Genomic DNA, 20,266 nt, shown 5'->3' on the forward strand with positions numbered 1-20,266 from the left:
CCTGCAGGAGACAGGTTACATACAGATCTCCTGCAGAGAGACAGGTTACATACAGATCTCCTGCAGGGAGACAGGTTACATACAGATCTCCTGCAGGAGACAGGTTACATACAGATCTCCTGCAGGGAGACAGGTTACATACAGATATCCTGCAGAGGGACAGGTTACATACAGATATCCTGCAGAGACAGGTTACATACAGATCTCTTGCAAAGAGACAGGTTACATACAGATGTCTTCCAGAGAGACAGGGTACATACAGACCTGCATAGAAAGAGGTTACATGAAGACCTCCTGCAGAGAGAGGTTACATACAGATCTCTTGGAGAGAAGCAGGTTACATACAGACCTCCAGCAGAGAGACAGGTTACTTACAGATCTCCTGCAGAGAGACAGGTTACATACAGATCTCCTGCAGAGAGACAGGTTACATACAGATGTCTTGTAGAGAGACGGGGTACATACAGATGTCTTGTAGAGAGACAGGGTACATACAGACCTCCTGCATAGAGACAGGTTACATAAAGACCTCCTACACAGAGAGAGGTTACATACAGATCTCTTGCAGAGAGACAGGTAACATACAGAACTCCTGCAGAGACAAATTACACAAAGACCTCCTGCAGAGAGACAGGGTACCTACAGACCTCCTGCTTAGACAGGTTAGATACAGACCTCCTGCAGAGACAAATTACACAAAGACCTCCTGCAGAGAGACAGGGTACCTACAGACCTCCTGCTTAGACAGGTTAGATACAGACCTCCTGCAGAGAGACAGGTTACATACAGATGTCTTGTAGAGAGACAGGGTACATACAGACCTCCTGCATAGAGAGAGGTTACATAAAGACCTCCTACACAGAGAGAGGTTACATACAGAACTCTTGCAGAGAGACAGGTAACATACAGAACTCCTGCAGAGACAGATTACACAAAGACCTCCTGCAGAGAGACAGGGTACATACAGACCTCCTGCAGAGACAGGTTAGACACAGACCTGTAAAGAGACAGGTTACATACAGATCTCCTGCAGAGAGAAATATTACATACAGACTTCCTGCAGAGAGACAGGTTACATACAGATCTCCTGCAGGGAGACAGGTAACATACAGATCTCCTGCAGGGAGACAGGTTACATACAGATATCCTGCAGAAAGACAGGGTACATAAAGACCTCCTGCAGAGAGAGGTTACATAAAGATCTGTTGCAGAGAGACAGGTTACATACAGATGTCCTGCAGAGAGACAGATTACATACAGATCTCCTGCAGAGAGACAGGTTACATTCAGACCTCCTGCATAGAGAGAAGTTCCATAAAGACCTCCTGCAGAGAGACAGGTTACATACAGATGTCTTGCAGAGAGACAGGGTACATACAGACCTGCTGCATAGAGAGAGGTTACATAAACACCCTCCTGCAGAGAGAGGTTACATACAGATCTCTTGCAGACAGACAGGTTACATACAGATGCCTTGCAGAGAGACAGGGTACATACAGACCTGCATAGAGAGAGGTTACATAAATACCTCCTGCAGAGAGAGAGGTTACATAAATACCTCCTGCATAGAGACAGGTTACATACAGACCTTCTGCAGAGACACAGGTTACATACAGACCTTCTGCAGAGACACAGGTTACATACAGACCTTCTGCAGAGACACAGGTTACATACAGATCTCCTGCAGAAAGACAGGTTACATACAGATCTCTTGCAGAGAGACAGGTTACATACAGATCTCCTGCAGAGAGACAGGTTACATACAGATCTCCTCCATGTTACATAAAGACCTCCTACACACAGAGAGGTTACATACAGAACTCTTGCAGAGAGACAGGTAACATACAGAACTCCTGCAGAGACAGATTACACAAAGACCTCCTGCAGAGAGACAGGGTACATACAGACCTCCTGCAGAGACAGGTTAGACACAGACCTGTAAAGAGACAGGTTACATACAGATCTCCTGCAGAGAGAAATATTACATACAGACTTCCTGCAGAGAGACAGGTTACATACAGATCTCCTGCAGGGAGACAGGTTACATACAGATCTCCTGCAGGGAGACAGGTTACATACAGATATCCTGCAGAAAGACAGGGTACATAAAGACCTCCTGCAGAGAGAGGTTACATAAAGATCTGTTGCAGAGAGACAGGTTACATACAGATGTCCTGCAGAGAGACAGATTACATACAGATCTCCTGCAGAGAGACAGGTTACATTCAGACCTCCTGCATAGAGAGAAGTTCCATAAAGACCTCCTGCAGAGAGACAGGTTACATACAGATGTCTTGCAGAGAGACAGGGTACATACAGACCTCCTGCATAGAGACAGGTTACATAAAGACCTCCTGCAGAGAGAGGTTACATACAGATCTCTTGCAGACAGACAGGTTACATACAGATGCCTTGCAGAGAGACAGGGTACATACAGACCTGCATAGAGAGAGGTTACATAAATACCTCCTGCAGAGAGAGAGGTTACATACAGACCTCCTGCATAGAGACAGGTTACATACAGATCTCCTCCAGAGAGATGTTTAACAAAGGCAGGGTAGAAACAGATGTCCTACAGGCAGGCATGGTAGATACAGTTGTCCTACAGACAGGCATGGTAGATACAGATGTCCTACAGACAGGCAGGGGAGACACAGATGTCCTACAGACAGGCAGGGGGACACAGATGTCCTACAGACAGGCAGGGTAGATACAGATGTCCCACAGACAGGCAGGGTAGATACAGATGTCCTACAGACAGGCAGGGGGACACAGATGTCCTACAGACAGGCAGGGTAGATACAGATCTCCTGCAGACAGGCAGGGTACATACAGATCTCCTGCTACAGACAGACAGGGTACATACTGATCTCCTGCAGACAGGCAGGGTACATACAGATCTCCTACAGACAGGCAGGGTAGATACCGATCTCCTACAGACAGACAGGGTACATATGGATCTCCTGCAGACAGGCAGGGTACATACAGATCTCCTACAGACAGGCAGGGTACATACAGATCTCCTGCAGACAGGCAGGGTACATACAGATCTCCTACAGACAGGCAGGGTACATATGGATCTCCTACAGACAGACAGGGTACATACCGATCTCCTGCAGACAGGCAGGGTACATACCGATCTCCTGCAGACAGGTAGGGTACATACGGATCTCCTACAGACAGACAGGGTACATACGGATCTCCTGCAGACAGGCAGAACACAAAGGAGATCTTCAATAGAGAGACAGCACAAGGGTATACATAAAGATCTTCTGCAGACAGGCAGAACACAAAGGAGATCTTCAATAGAGAGACATCACAAAGGTATACATAAAGATCTCCTGCAGACAGGCAGAACACAAAAGAGATCTTCAATAGAGAGACATCACAAAGGTACACATAAAGATCTTCTGCAGACAGGCAGAACACAAAGGAGATCTTCAATAGAGAGACACCACAAAGGTACACATAAAGATCTTCTGCAGACAGGCAGAACACAAAGGAGATCTTCAATAGAGAGACAGCACAAAGGTGTACATAAAGATCTTCTGCAGACAGGCAGAACACAAAGGAGATCTTCAATAGAGAGACATCACAAAGGTATACATAAAGATCTTCTGCAGACAGGCAGAACACAAAGGAGATCTTCAATAGAGAGACATCACAAAGGTACACATAAAGATCTTCTGCAGACAGGCAGAACACAAAGGAGATCTTCAATAGAGAGACATCACAAAGGTGTACATAAAGATCTTCTGCAGACAGGCAGAACACAAAGGAGATCTTCAATAGAGAGACATCACAAAGGTATACATAAAGATCTTCTGCAGACAGGCAGAACACAAAGGAGATCTTCAATAGAGAGACAGCACAAAGGTGTACATAAAGATCTTCTGCAGACAGGCAGAACACAAAGGAGATCTTCAATAGAGAGACATCACAAAGGTATACATAAAGATCTTCTGCTGACAGGCAGAACACAAAGGAGATCTTCAATAGAGAGACAGCACAAGGGTATACATAAAGATCTTCTGCAGACAGGCAGAACACAAAGGAGATCTTCAATAGAGAGACATCACAAAGGTATACATAAAGATCTCCTGCAGACAGGCAGAACACAAAAGAGATCTTCAATAGAGAGACATCACAAAGGTACACATAAAGATCTTCTGCAGACAGGCAGAACACAAAGGAGATCTTCAATAGAGAGACACCACAAAGGTACACATAAAGATCTTCTGCAGACAGGCAGAACACAAAGGAGATCTTCAATAGAGAGACATCACAAAGGTATACATAAAGATCTTCTGCTGACAGTAGAACACAAAGGAGATCTTCAATAGAGAGACATCACAAAGGTGTACATAAAGATCTTCCGCAGACAGGCAGAACACAAAAGAGATCTTCATTAGAGAGACAGCACAAAGGTATACATAAAGATCTTCTGCTGACAGGCAGAACACAAAAGAGATCTTCAATAGAGAGACAGCACAAAGGTGTACATAAAGATCTTCTGCAGACAGGCAGAGCACAAAGGAGATCTTCAATAGAGAGACATCACAAAGGTGTACATAAAGATCTTCTGCGGACAGGCAGAGCACAAAGGAGATCTTCAATAGAGAGACAGCACAAAGGTGTACATAAAGATCTTCTGCAGACAGGCAGAGCACAAAGGAGATCTTCAATAGAGAGACATCACAAAGGTGTACATAAAGATCTTCTGCAGACAGGCAGAGCACAAAGGAGATCTTCAATACAGACATCACAAAGGTGTACATAAAGATCTTCTGCAGACAGGCAGAGCACAAAGGAGATCTTCAATAGAGAGACATCACAAAGGTATACATAAAGATCTTTTCAGAAAGACACAGTCACAGCATGAGTCTGCCAACATACCCACCTTCACAATGCCAGACAAAGACAGCGTGAGACTGCCAACATACCCACCTTCACAATGCCAGACAAAGACAGCGTGAGACTGGATGTCTGGGAGAGCAGAAGAAACTCGCTGAACTCCAGCATAAAGGCAAGACTTGCACCAGCCAGGAGAAGTCCAGCCGTCGTCATGAACATCTTGACGTCCTCACAACGGAAGAATTGTTCACTAGTTGCTACCTCAACACCTGCAAGATAACATAACCAATATGTAAAACATTGCTTCTTTGAGTGGCATTTTAGAAGTTGGGAAGTACAAAACAGACAAACTTTATAGATAACAAAGACAAAATTTATGGATAACAACTTCTTTTATTTTGTGAGTGTGACGTTTCAATACAGATTCTTGTACTGTTCTAAAGAGATGTAAAACATTGGACACACCTGATCATTAAACAAAGTGTGATTACAGACAACATGTGAGAGGGCAGAGACAGGTTACAAGGGGCAGACACAGGTGACAAGAGACACATTGACACAGGTTAGAAGGGGCAGACACAAGTCACAAGAGACACACTGACACAGGTTAGAAGGGGCAGACACAGGTCACAAGAGACACACTGACACAGGTTAGAAGGGGCAGACACAGGTGACAAGAGACACATTGACACAGGTTACAAGGGCAGACACAGGTGACAAGAGACACATTGACACAGGTTACAAGAGACACATTCACACAGGTTAGAAGGGGCAGACACAAGTCACAAGAGACACACTGACACAGGTTAGAAGGGGCAGACACAGGTCACAAGAGACACAGGTGACAAGAGACACATTGACACAGGTTAGAAGGGGCAGACACAAGTCACAAGAGACACACTGACACAGGTTAGAAGGGGCAGACACAGGTGACAACAGACACACTGACACAGGTTAGAAGGGGCAGACACAGGTGACAAGAGACGACTGACAAAGGTTACAAGGGGCAGACACAGGTGACAACAGACACACTGACATAGGTTAGAGGGGGCAGACACAGGTGACAAGAGACACACTGACAAAGGTTACAAGGGGCAGACACAGGTGACGATACACACTGACATAGGTTAGAGGGGGCAGACACAGGTGACAACAGACACACTGACACAGGTTACAAGGGGCAGACACAGGTGACAAGAGACACACTGACACAGGTTACAAGGGGCAGACACAGGTGACAAGAGACACATTGACACAGGTTACAAGGGGCAGACACAGGTGACAAGAGACACACTGACACAGGTTAGAAGGGGCAGACACAGGTGACAACAGACACACTGACACAGGTTAGAAGGGGCAGACACAGGTGACAACAGACACATTGACAAAGGTTACAAGGGGCAGACACAGGTGACAACAGACACACTGACAAAGGTTACAAGGGGCAGACACAGGTGACAAGAGACACATTGACACAGGTTACAAGGGGCAGACACAGGTGACAAGAGACACACTGACAAAGGTTACAAGGGGCAGACACAGGTGACAAGAGACACACTGACAAAGGTTACAAGGGGCAGACACAGGTGACAACAGACACACTGACAAAGGTTACAAGGGGCAGACACAGGTGACAAGAGACACACTGACACAGGTTACAAGGGGCAGACACAGGTGACAAGAGACACACTGACACAGGTTACAAGGGGCAGACACAGGTGACAAGAGACACACTGACATAGGTTACAAGGGACAGACACAGGTGACAAGAGACACATTGACACAGGTTAGAAGGGGCAGACACAGGTCACAAGAGCCACACTGACACAGGTTAGAAGGGGCAGATAAGGTCACAAGAGACACACTGACACAGGTCACAAGAGACCCATTGACACGGGTGAAAAGTCACTGACAGGTGACAAGAGACACATTGACACAGGTTACAAGGGGCAGACACAGGTCACAAGAGTGAGTGAGTGAGTTATTATTTAACGTCACATCGGCAATATGGCAGCCATCGTGACGAAGGTCACAAGAGACACACTGACACAGGTTAGAAGGGGCAGACACAGGTCACAAGAGACACACTGACACAGGTTAGAAGGGGCATACACAGGTCACAAGAGCCACACTGACACAGGTCACAAGAGACACATTGACACGGGTGAAAAGTCACTGACAGGTGACAAGAGACACATTGACACAGGTTAGAAGGGGCAGACACAATTCGCAAGATACACATTGATACATGTCAAAAGGAACAGACAGTCACGGGTGAGAGGGAACAGCTGGATGCAGATGACCTACCTTCAAATGCAACTGACAATGGAAACAGTCCAACAATCATCCATGGCTGTATGTGGTACATCATGTCAAGTGGGTTAGCCAGACCTGAAACATACATGTCTCCATCAGCTGATATACATCATCAACATCTGATACACATCACCAACATCTGATACACATCACCATCAGCTTATATACATGTCTCCATCAGCTGATACACATCACCAACATCTGATACACATCTCCATCATCTGATACACATCACCAACATCTGATACACATCATCAACATCTGATACACATCACCAACATCTGATACACATCACCATCATCTGATACACATCACCAACATCTGATACACATCACCAACATCTGATACCCATCACCAACATCTGATACACATCACCATCATCTGATACACATCACCATCAGCTGATACACATGTCTCCATCAGCTGATACACATCACCAACATCTGATATACATGTCTCCATCAGCTGATACACATCACCAACATCTGATACACATCACCATCATCTGATACACATCACCAACATCTGATACACATCACCATCATCTGATACACATCACCATCAGCTGATACACATCTCCATCAGCTGATACACATCACCAACATCTGATACACATCACCATCATCTGATACACATCACCATCATCTGATATACATGTCTCCATCAGCTGATACACATCACCATCAGCTGATACACATCACCATCATCTGATACACATCACCAACATCTGATACACATCACCATCATCTGATACACATCACCATCAGCTGATACACATCTCCATCAGCTGATACACATCACCAACATCTGATACACATCACCATCATCTGATACACATCACCAACATCTGATATACATGTCTCCATCAGCTGATACACATCACCAACATCTGATACACATCACCATCATCTGATACACATCACCATCAGCTTATATACATGTCTCCATCAGCTGATACACATCACCATCAGCTGATACACATCACCATCAGCTGATACACATCACCATCAGCTGATACACATCACCATCAGCTGATACACATCACCATCATCTGATACACATCACCATCATCTGATACACATCACCATCATCTGATACACATCTCCATCATCTGATACACATCACCAACATCTGATACACATCACCAACATCTGATACACATCACCAACATCTGATACACATCACCATCAGCTGATCACCATCAGCTGATACACATCACCATCAGCTGATACACATCACCAACATCTGATACACATCACCAACATCTGATACACATCACCATCAGCTGATACACATCACCATCAGCTGATACACATCACCAACATCTGATACACATCACCATCAGCTGATACACATCACCATCAGCTGATACACATCACCATCAGCTGATACACATCACCATCAGCTGATACACATCACCATCAGCTGATACACATCATCCATCAGCTGATACACATCTCCATCAGCTGATACACATCACCATCAGCTGATACACATCACCATCAGCTGATACACATCACCATCAGCTGATACACATCACCATCAGCTGATATACATCACCATCACCATCACCATCAGCTGATACACATCTCCATCAGCATGATATCTCCATCACTGATATACATCTCCATATACACGTCTCCATCAGCTGATACACATCACCATCAGCTGATACACATCTCCATCAGCTGATATACATCATCAACATCTGATACACATCACCATCAGCTGATACACATCTCCATCAGCTGATATACATCACCATCATCTGATATACACATCTCCATCAGCTGATACACATCTCCATCAGCTGATACACATCACCATCAGCTGATACACATCACCATCATCTGATACACATCACCATCAGCTGATACACATCACCATCAGCTGATACACATCACCATCAGCTGATACACATCACCATCAGCTGATACACATCACCATCAGCTGATACACATCACCATCATCTGATACACATCACCAACATCTGATACACATCACCATCATCTGATACACATCACCATCATCTGATACACATCACCATCATCTGATACACATCACCATCAGCTGATACACATCACCATCAGCTGATACACATCACCAACATCTGATACACATCACCAACATCTGATACACATCACCAACATCTGATACACATCACCATCAGCTGATACACATCTCCATCAGCTGATATACACGTCTCCATCAGCTGATACACATCACCATCAGCTGATACACATCACCATCAGCTGATACATCATCACCATCTGATACACATCACCATCATCTGATACACATCACCACATCACCAACCATCTGATACACATCACCATCATCTGATACACATCACCAACATCTGATACACATCACCCATCAGCTGATGATACACATCACCATCAGCTGATATACATCACCATCAGCTGATATACATCACCATCAGCTGATATACATCATCAACATCATCTGATACACATCACCAACATCTGATACACATCACCAACATCTGATACACATCACCATCACATCACCATCAGCTGATATACATCTGATCTCCATCAGCTGATATACATCATCCATCAGCTGATACACATCACCATCAGCTGATACACATCACCATCAGCTGATACACATCACCATCATCTGATACACATCACCAACATCTGATACACATCACCAACATCTGATACACATCACCATCATCTGATACACATCACCAACATCTGATACACATCACCATCACGCACTATCCAACATCTGATCAGCTACACATCACCATCAGCTGATATACATCATCTGATACACATCTCCATCAGCTGATCCAAATATCTGATATACATCATAGCTACATCACCATCTGATACACATCACCATCAGCTGATACACATCACCATCAGCTGATACACATCATCAACATCTGATACACATCACCATCATCTGATACACATCACCATCATCTGATATTCATGTCTCCATCAGCTGATTGATATACATGTCTCCATCAGCTGATACACATCACCATCATCTGATACACATCACCAACATCTGATACACATCACCAACATCTGATACACATCACCAACATCTGATACACCCATCACCATCATCTGATACACATCACCATCATCTGATACATCATCACCACATCACATCACCATCAGCTGATACACATCATCACAATCAGCTGATACACATCTCCATCAGCTGATATACACGTCTCCATCAGCTGATACACATCACCATCAGCTGATACACATCTCCATCATCTGATACACATCACCATCAGCTGATACACATCACCATCAGCTGATACACATCACCAACATCTGGTACACATCACCATCATCTGATACACATCACCATCATCTGATACACATCACCATCAGCTGATACACATCACCAACATCTGATACACATCACTATCAGCTGATACACATCTCCATCATGTGATATACATCTCCATCATCTGAGCTAATTTGGGATGGTTGAGCTCACACTCACCAATTTCCTCTTTCTGAGTGACCAGTTGAGCTCACACTCACCAATCTCCTCTTTCTGAGTGACCAGTTGAGTGACCAGTTGAGTTCACACTCACCAATCTCTTCTTTCTGAGTGACCAGTTGAGCTTACACTCACCAATCTCCTCTTTCTGAGTGACCAGTTGAGCTCACACTCACCAATCTCCTCTTTCTGAGTGACCAGTTGAGTTCACACTCACCAATCTCCTCTTTCTGAGTGACCAGTTGAGCTCACACTCACCAATCTCCTCTTTCTGAGTGACCAGTTGAGCTCACACTCACCAATCTCCTCTTTCTGAGTGACCAGTTGAGTTCACACTCACCAATCTCCTCTTTCTGAGTGACCAGTTGAGCTCACACTCACCAATCTCCTCTTTCTGAGTGACCAGTTGAGCTAATGTCCAGCGGAGACCTGACAGGAAGGATGCAGTGATGACCATCAGGAATCCCTCCAAGTTAAACTGAGTGGACTTGTATGTGAAGAGGAACAAGCCCACAGCTACACACAGGATCACCATGGCCTGGCTCCAGCGCTGCAACATAAACATGCCCACTGTTACCATGGTTACACTGGACATGTACCCAGTCCAGGTACTGTATGCTGAGAGAGAAGGAGCAACACAAACCAGCCCACTGTTACCACGGTTACACTGGACATATACCCTGTCCAGGTACTGTATGTTGAGAAAGAAGGAGCAACACAAACCAGCCCGCTGTTACCACGGTTACACTGGACATATACCCTGTCCAGGTACTGTATGTTGAGAGAGATGGCGCAACACAAACCAGCCCACTGTTACCATGGTTACACTGGACATATACCCTGTCCAGGTACTGTATATTGAGAGAGTAGGAGCAACACAAACCAGCCCACTGTTACCATGGTTACACTGGACATATACCCTGTCCAGGTACTGTATGTTGAGAGAGATGGAGCAACACAAACCAGCCCACTGTTACCACGGTTACACTGGACATATACCCTGTCCAGGTACTGTATGCTGAGAGAGAAGGAGCAACACAAACCAGCCCACTGTTACCACGGTTACACTGGACATATACCCTGTCCAGGTACTGTATGCTGAGAGAGAAGGAGCAACACAAACCAGCCCACTGTTACCATGGTTACACTGGACATATACCCTGTCCAGGTACTGTATGTTGAGAAAGAAGGAGCAACACAAACCAGCCCACTGTTACCACGGTTACACTGGACATATACCCTGTCCAGGTACTGTATGTTGAGAGAGAGACTGGACATATAGTCCAGGACTGTATGCTGAGAGAGAAGGAGCCACACAAACCAGCCCACTGTTACCACGGTTACACTGGACATATACCCTGTCCAGGTACTGTATGCTGAGAGAGAAGGAGCCACACAAACCAGCCCACTGTTACCATGGTTACACTGGACATATACCCTGTCCAGGTACTGTATGCTGAGAGAGAAGGAGCCACACAAACCAGCCCACTGTTACCATGGTTACACTGGACATATACCCTGTCCAGGTACTGTATGTTGAGAGAGAAGGAGCAACACAAACCAGCCCACTGTTACCATGGTTACACTGGACATATACCCTGTCCAGGTACTGTATGCTGAGAGAGAAGGAGCCACACAAACCAGCCCACTGTTACCATGGTTACACTGGACATATACCCTGTCCAGGTACTGTATGTTGAGAGAGAAGGAGCAACACAAACCAGCCCACTGTTACCATGGTTACACTGGACATATACCCTGTCCAGGTACTGTATGTTGAGAGAGAAGGAGCCACACAAACCAGCCCACTGTTACCACGGTTACACTGGACATATACCCTGTATGTTGAGAGAGAAGGAAGACCACAGACAGACGGACACTCAGAGGAGGCAGTGAAGCTATGAACAGTTTCAGGCTTCGCACCAACAGGTTATGGAGCACTGTCTGTGTCAGGCTGGGACACAGTTTGATATCTATCTACTTTTGTAAATTTTCTTCAGCAGAATCATCAGCTGCATACAGGCTTTTTGACAGTAGACCATGTACAACAGTTTATCATCAGCTGCATCACTGCTGTTTTGACAGTAGACCATGTACAACAGTTTATCATCAGCTGCATCACTGCTGTTTTGACAGTAGACCATGTACAACAGTTTATCATCAGCTGCATCACTGCTGTTATGACAGTAGACCATGTACAACAGTTTATCATCAGCTGCATCACTGCTGTTTTGACAGTAGACCATGTACAACAGTTTATCATCAGCTGCATCACTGCTGTTTTGACAGTAGACCATGTACAACAGTTTATCATCAGCTGCATCACTGCTGTTTTGACAGTAGACCATGTACAACAGTTTATCATCAGGAAACCATGGAAGCCTGCTATTATGCAATATACTTATAGTTTGGCATGAAATGCATGTGGACCCGTCTTTTTGTAAATATCTCTTCATCCAATGACCCAATCGATCTCAAACTGTGCAAGTGGATTTTTTGTCAGACAACCTAATCACATTGTAAATCACCGATTTTATGCATTTGTTCTTCTTCATTGGATGAAGAGATATTTACAAAAAAACGGGTCCACATGCATTTCATGCCAAACTAGAGTAGGGCTGTGTATTGGGTTAGGTCTCTTAATGCCTACAGTGACAAATGCCTGCAGGCAATAATAGCTACGGAGTATGTTGTTTTAGGTGAGCAGCAGTGATACGCTTCAAATCATGGCGAATCCAAAGAAGGTAGAGTACTACACGTCACAGAAAGGTGGGCAGCAAGTTCTGTTAGATCAGAGCCACAGAAGCAGTGTTCCCAAATAGTGCTGTCCGTGGTTGCTACTTTCACTATTCACAAGCTCTGTGGAGGAAGGTGCAAGAACTTAAGTTCACTGATGTCTATCTCCAGGATCCTGAGGTGTGGATTAGGCGTGCTGCAGCTCTACCCTTTCTGCCTGTGAGGCAGGTTCAGGATGCCTGGGTAGAGATCATGGAAGATGCTCCCGAGATTCCACAGAAGGTCCAGTGGCACGACTACATCACCAACACCTGGGTTGACGACCATGCCTTCTAAAGAGTCGGAATCTGGAACCAGCATGACAAACTAGGACCTCGCACGAACAACCATCTCGTGGGGTGGCATTCCCATCTGAACCAGGTCGTCATGAGAGCTCATCCAAACACCTTTGCGTTGGTGAAGGTTCTTCAGAAGCTGGAGAAGACCGAACGGAACAAGCTTGTTCAGTTCATCCATGGAGTTAAACCACCGCCACGACGTCATGTGTACAAGGAGATTGACAGCAGGCTTGATAGACTAAAGGATCAGCTACGAGCTGGTGTGAAGGCTCCCTTGGACTTTCTCAGTGCTGTTGGTCGACTAGTGAAGATGGAGTAAAACAAATTCTCCGACTTTTTGCCAGTCAAAATATGCATAAGATGATGTAAAGATATTTGAGCCTGTCATATGTAAAGATGTGAATTCAATTATTGTTATATATGAAAACCCCCAGCATTTTTTCATTGTGTGTAGGCATTTGTCCACCTTGTCTGTTGGAATGTTCCATTTATGTAATGGGGAGAAGATACTGCTGCTTGAAATCACCGGTGCATTACTTTGTTTATTCTACACTGTAGGCATTTGTCACTGTAGGCATTTGGAGACTACGCCGTGTATCGCTCCAAATTTCGTATTGCGATATATTGTGATATTCTGTACCGCAATATGTATTGCAATATATTGTGAAAGAAAAGTTAATGAGATCTGTCCACTTTGTAATATTCTTTCACCTTCAAACTGAATCACAGTATATGCAAGTAACCATTGTGCATTGTATAGCTTCTTTCAAAGTAAAAAAAGGAAAAACTAGACCATTCTTCTGTTTTCATATTAAAACTCGTTAACAGTAAATGCCTCTACCTGAGACTACAAACTAAATAAAAAAGGTCAAAAAAGAAGTTTCACCACAAACACAATTTTCTGAACACAAGCACCAGGTAAAGGAACACATTTTGATTGCCAGAGTGTCCCATCCAGACTACAAGTATCGTCTTGTAAATAGGTTTTCAGAAAGAGAAGAATGTGTACATTTTCAGGTTTCATTGAGGAAAAAGCCCTTTCTGAGGGAATGCTTGGTGCTGACATACATAACATCATCTTAGCCAACTGTGCCAGGCGAGGGTACTTGTCCTCTTTCATCTTCCACCAGGGAAGGCTGCTTGCACACAGTACAATACCTGGCTCACTGCAGTACTGGTCTACATCACGTTTAGCTAGGTCAAATGGGTGACTTTGCTGGCTCAGATTTAACAATAAAATCTCTCCGAGCATTCCTTGTAGGAGTGTGATTGGTTTGGTGCAGCCAGTGGCTGATTGACTTGATTTTGGTTCCTCATTGTTAGATTCAGAGTAGATGTATTCTCACACTCTGTTTTCACTGGTTCGTCCGGGTATAGGTCTGGCAAATTTGGCAATGATGAATCTTTGTCACCTGTATCAGGTTCAGTTTTGATAACAGGCTTGTTGTTTTTCTCTGTTTGTGCTATTATTTTTACTGTTTGGGCTGTGACATTTCCGAAAACATCATTTTTTGGTGCATAGCGTTGTGGCCATGTCCTTCATCGGTTTCAAGAACTGTATCACATCTTCTGCCAGTTACGCTTCCTCATCAGCAAAAGTGGCCAAACCACCTTTGCACTTGCCCCCTTTTTTGTCCATCAGCACTGTAAGGACAGCACACGACATTTCTAAGAATCTTGCCATCATGTCATAGGCACTATTCCAGCGGGTCCAGCGTCCATTATAAGATCCTGGCAAGGAAATGACAGGAAGGTAGCCTTGTCCTTCAACATCACACTTGCCTTTGGACTTCTTCACAATTACAACGTAGCCTCGGTAAAAGGATGAACAAGATCAGTTTAAATTGAACAAAACAATATTTGTCGGTTTACCGGTATATCATAAACATATCGCGATACATAATTGTTACAATTTCGTATTGCAGTTTACCGGTATATCATAAACATATCGCGATACATAATTGTTACAATTTCAAATTGCGGTTTACCGGTATATCATAAACATATCGCGATACATAATTGTTACAATTTCGTATTGCAGTTTACCGGTATATCATAAACATATCGCGATACATAATTGTTACAATTTCAAATTGCGGTTTACCGGTATATCATAAACATATCGCGATACATAATTGTTACAATTTCAAATTGCGGTTTACCGGTATATCATAAACATATCGCGATACATAATTGTTACAATTTCAAATTGCAGTTTACCGGTATATCATAAACATATCATGATACATAATTGTTACAATTTCAAATTGCGGTTTACCGGTATATCATAAACATATCGCGATACATAATTGTTACAATTTCAAATTGCGGTTTACGGTATATCATAAACATATCAATGATACATAATTGTTACAATTTCAAATTGCGGTTTACCGGTATATCATAAACATATCGTGATACATAATTGTTACAATTTCAAATTGCGGTTTACCGGTATATCATAAACATATCACGATACATAATTGTTACAATTTCGTATTGCAGTTTACCGGTATATCATAAACATATCACGATACATAATTGTTACAATTTCATATTGCAGTTTACCGGTATATCATAAACGTATCAGGTTTGATACATAATTGTTACAATTTCAAATATTGCGGTTTACCGGTATATCATAAACATATCATGATACATAATTGTTACAATTTCAAATTCGCGGGTTTACCGGGTATATCATAAACATATCACGATACATAATTGTTACAATTTCGTATTGCAGTTTACCGGTATATCATAAACATATCACGATACATAATTGTTACAATTTCAAATTGCGGTTTACCGGTATATCATAAACATATCGCGATACATAATTGTTACAATTTCAAATTGCGGTTTACCGGTATATCATAAACATATCGCGATACATAATTGTTACAATTTCAAATTGCGGTTTACCGGTATATCATAAACATATCGTGATACATAATTGTTACAATTTCAAATTGCGGTTTACCGGTATATCATAAACATATCGCGATACATAATTGTTACAATTTCGTATTGCGGTTTACCGGTATATCATAAACATATCACGATACATAATTGTTACAATTTCATATTGCAGTTTACCGGTATATCATAAACATATCGTGATACATAATTGTTACAATTTCAAATTGCGGTTTACCGGTATATCATAAACATATCACGATACATAATTGTTACAATTTCGTATTGCAGTTTACCGGTATATCATAAACATATCACGATACATAATTGTTACAATTTCGTATTGCGGTTTACCGGTATATCATAAACATATCGCGATACATAATTGTTACAATTTCGTATTGCGGTTTACCGGTATATCATAAACATATCACGATACATAATTGTTACAATTTCGTATTGCGGTTTACCGGTATATCATAAACATATCACGATACATAATTGTTACAATTTCAAATTGCGGTTTACCGGTATATCATAAACATATCACGATACATAATTGTTACAATTTAGGCATTGCAGTTTACCGGTATATCATAAACATATCGCGATACATAATTGTTACAATTGCAGTTTACGGTATATCATAAACATATCATTGATATTAATTGTTACAATTTCAAATACATAATTGTTACAATTTTACGGTATATCATAAACATATCCGCGATACATAATTGTTACAATTTCTATATGCGGTTTACCGGTATATCATAAACATATCACGATACATAATTGTTACAATTTCAAATTGCGGTTTACCGGTATATCATAAACATATCCGCGATACATAATTGTTACAATTTCATTATTCATGGCTTTTACCGGTATATCATAAACATATCACGATACATAATTGTTACAATTTCGTATTGCGGTTTACCGGTATATCATAAACATATTGCGATACATAATTGTTACAATTTCGTATTGCGGTTTACCGGTATATCATAAACATTTCAAGATACATAATTGTTACAATTTCATATTGCAGTTTACCGGTATATCATAAACATATCACGATACATAATTGTTACAATTTCATATTGCAGTTTACCAGTATATCATAAACATATCACGATACATAATTGTTACAATTTCAAATTGCGGTTTACCGGTATATCATAAACATATCACGATACATAATTGTTACAATTTCGTATTGCGGTTTACCGGTATATCATAAACATATCGCGATACATAATTGTTATAATTTCCTATTGCGGTTTACCGGTATATCATAAACATATCGCGATACATAATTGTTACAATTTCGTATTGCGGTTTACTGGTATACCGGTATATCATAAACAAATCGTGATACATAATTGTTACAATTTCGTATTGCAGTTTACCGGTATATCATAAACATATCACGATACATAATTGTTACAATTTCCTATTGCGGTTTACCGGTATATCATAAACATATCGCAACACATAATTGTTACAATTTCCTATTGCGGTTTACCGGTATATCATAAACATATCACGATACATAATTGTTACAATTTCGTATTGCGGTTTACCGGTATATTATAAACATATCGCGATACATAATTGTTACAATTTCGTATTGCAGTTTACCGGTATATCATAAACATATCACGATACATAATTGTTACAATTTCGTATTGCGGTTTACCGGTAATACCGTGCAGCCCTAATACTTAGAATATGAGTACTTACAAATTTCTCCAACCTCAGTAGAATTGAAAATCCTAGAATGAATACAATGGCCGTGGATTTGGACATGGTGTATCTGCAACAGTAAAACACTTAGTCACCCATAGTCTTGGTATGACAATTTTTCTGTAAACGCTGCTCTAAACACTGCTGCACACATAGCAGTGTATTGTTTATAGCAACTGACTGGCCGTGCCATTATAATAATATGATAATGTGTACTTATATAGCGCTAAATTCCATACATCAAGTGTATGCTTGAAGCGCATACGAATTGACATTTCATCATTACCCCGGATAACCCAAGCTGCCTGTGAGGCGCTAGAAAGTTATAGTCACATGACTTATCCCACTGGGTACCCATTTTCTGCCGGGTGAACAGAGGCATGTTTGAACAAACTCACTTGCCTATGGTGAGACCACATGTATCACATGTGCTTCGTTGTGGGGCAGGACTAAAGACCTAGAAACTCTCAGAAGCAGAGCTGCCGAACACAGTCACCCATTCAAGGACTGTCCGCGTCCAACGTTGCTTAACTTTAACTGATTTGTGACCCTTTGATGTCACTTCAAATTTCATTGTGACCTAGGTGGGAATGTGGCGACACCAGAAAAGGCATCTTAGATCAAGATTATCAACATAATTCCACAATGTGGCATTCTATGACAGGGGTCATGACAGGAGCATTTTCTTAAATTGAGTATGGAGGAATTAAACATGAATGAGTAATAAACAGTACAAACAAATGCTCATATAATAAAAGACTTCAACACACATTCTAAAGCAATACTAATACAAACTTACAATGAAACTGTAATGAATTCAAAGCTCCAGTTTGACAGACCAATGTCCAGAGCACTGACTATACCTGAAACAGATTTACACAGTTAGTCATACAGAAAAAGGATTAACACAGAATTACAGTCAGATTTACACAGTCATTCCAATCAACAGTCTCTCTGTTGCCAGGTCAATCAACAGTCTCTGTGTTCCCAGGCCAATCAACAGTCTCTGTGTTTCCAGGCCAATCAACAGTCTCTGTGTTCCCAGGCCAATCAACAGTCTCTGTGTTCCCAGGCCAATCAACAGTCTCTGTGTTTCCAGGCCAATCAACAGTCTCTGTGTTCCCAGGCCAATCAACAGTCTCTGTGTTACCCGGCCAATCAACCATCTCTGTGTTTCCAGGTCAATCAACAGTCTCTGTGTTCCCAGGCCAATCAACAGTCTCTGTGTTCACCAGGCCAATCAACAGTCTCTGTGTTCCCAGGCCAATCAACAGTCTCTGTGTTCCCAGGCCAATCAACAGTCTCTGTGTTCCCAGGTCAATCAACAGTCTCTGTGTTACCAGGTCAATCAACAGTCTCTGTGTTCCCAGGTCATTCAACAGTCTCTGTGTTCCCAGGCCAATCAACAGTCTCTGTGTTACCAGGTCAATCAACAGTCTCTGTGTTACCAGGTCAATCAACAGTCTCTGTGTTCCCAGGCCAATCAACAGTATCTGTCTTCCCAGGCCAATCAACAGTCTCTGTGTTCCCAGGCCAATCAACAGTCTCTCTGTTGACAGGTCAATCAACAGTCTCTGTGTTCCCAGGCCAATCAACAGTCTCTGTGTTACAAGGTCAATCAACAGTCTCTGTGTTCCCAGGCCAATCAACAGTCTCTGTGTTACAAGGTCATTCAACAGTCTCTGTGTTCCCAGGCCAATCAACAGTATCTGTCTTCCCAGGCCAATCAACAGTCTCTGTGTTCCCAGGCCAATCAACAGTCTCTCTGTTGACAGGTCAATCAACAGTCTCTGTGTTCCCAGGCCAATCAACAGTATCTGTCTTCCAAGGCCAATCAACAGTCTCTGTGT

At 42.6% G+C, this 20,266-nt stretch overlaps 1 protein-coding gene across 1 annotated transcript in view; it reads right to left on the bottom strand.

Moving 5' to 3' along the window:
• The window catches only part of LOC124271509 (solute carrier family 35 member C2-like), a 56,561-nt gene that overhangs the window by 4,633 nt on the left and 31,662 nt on the right, over positions 1-20,266 (bottom strand). The window contains 5 exon segments of the mRNA XM_046706658.1: positions 4,948-5,123; positions 7,162-7,245; positions 11,053-11,221; positions 18,414-18,486; positions 19,216-19,279. Of these exon segments, the coding sequence (XP_046562614.1) occupies positions 4,948-5,123; positions 7,162-7,245; positions 11,053-11,221; positions 18,414-18,486; positions 19,216-19,279 (566 nt within the window).

Source organism: Haliotis rubra, unplaced genomic scaffold (assembly GCF_003918875.1).
Source record: "Haliotis rubra isolate DU_JTF1 unplaced genomic scaffold, ASM391887v1 Scf1608, whole genome shotgun sequence".
NCBI classification, from domain to species: Eukaryota; Metazoa; Mollusca; class Gastropoda; order Lepetellida; family Haliotidae; genus Haliotis; species Haliotis rubra.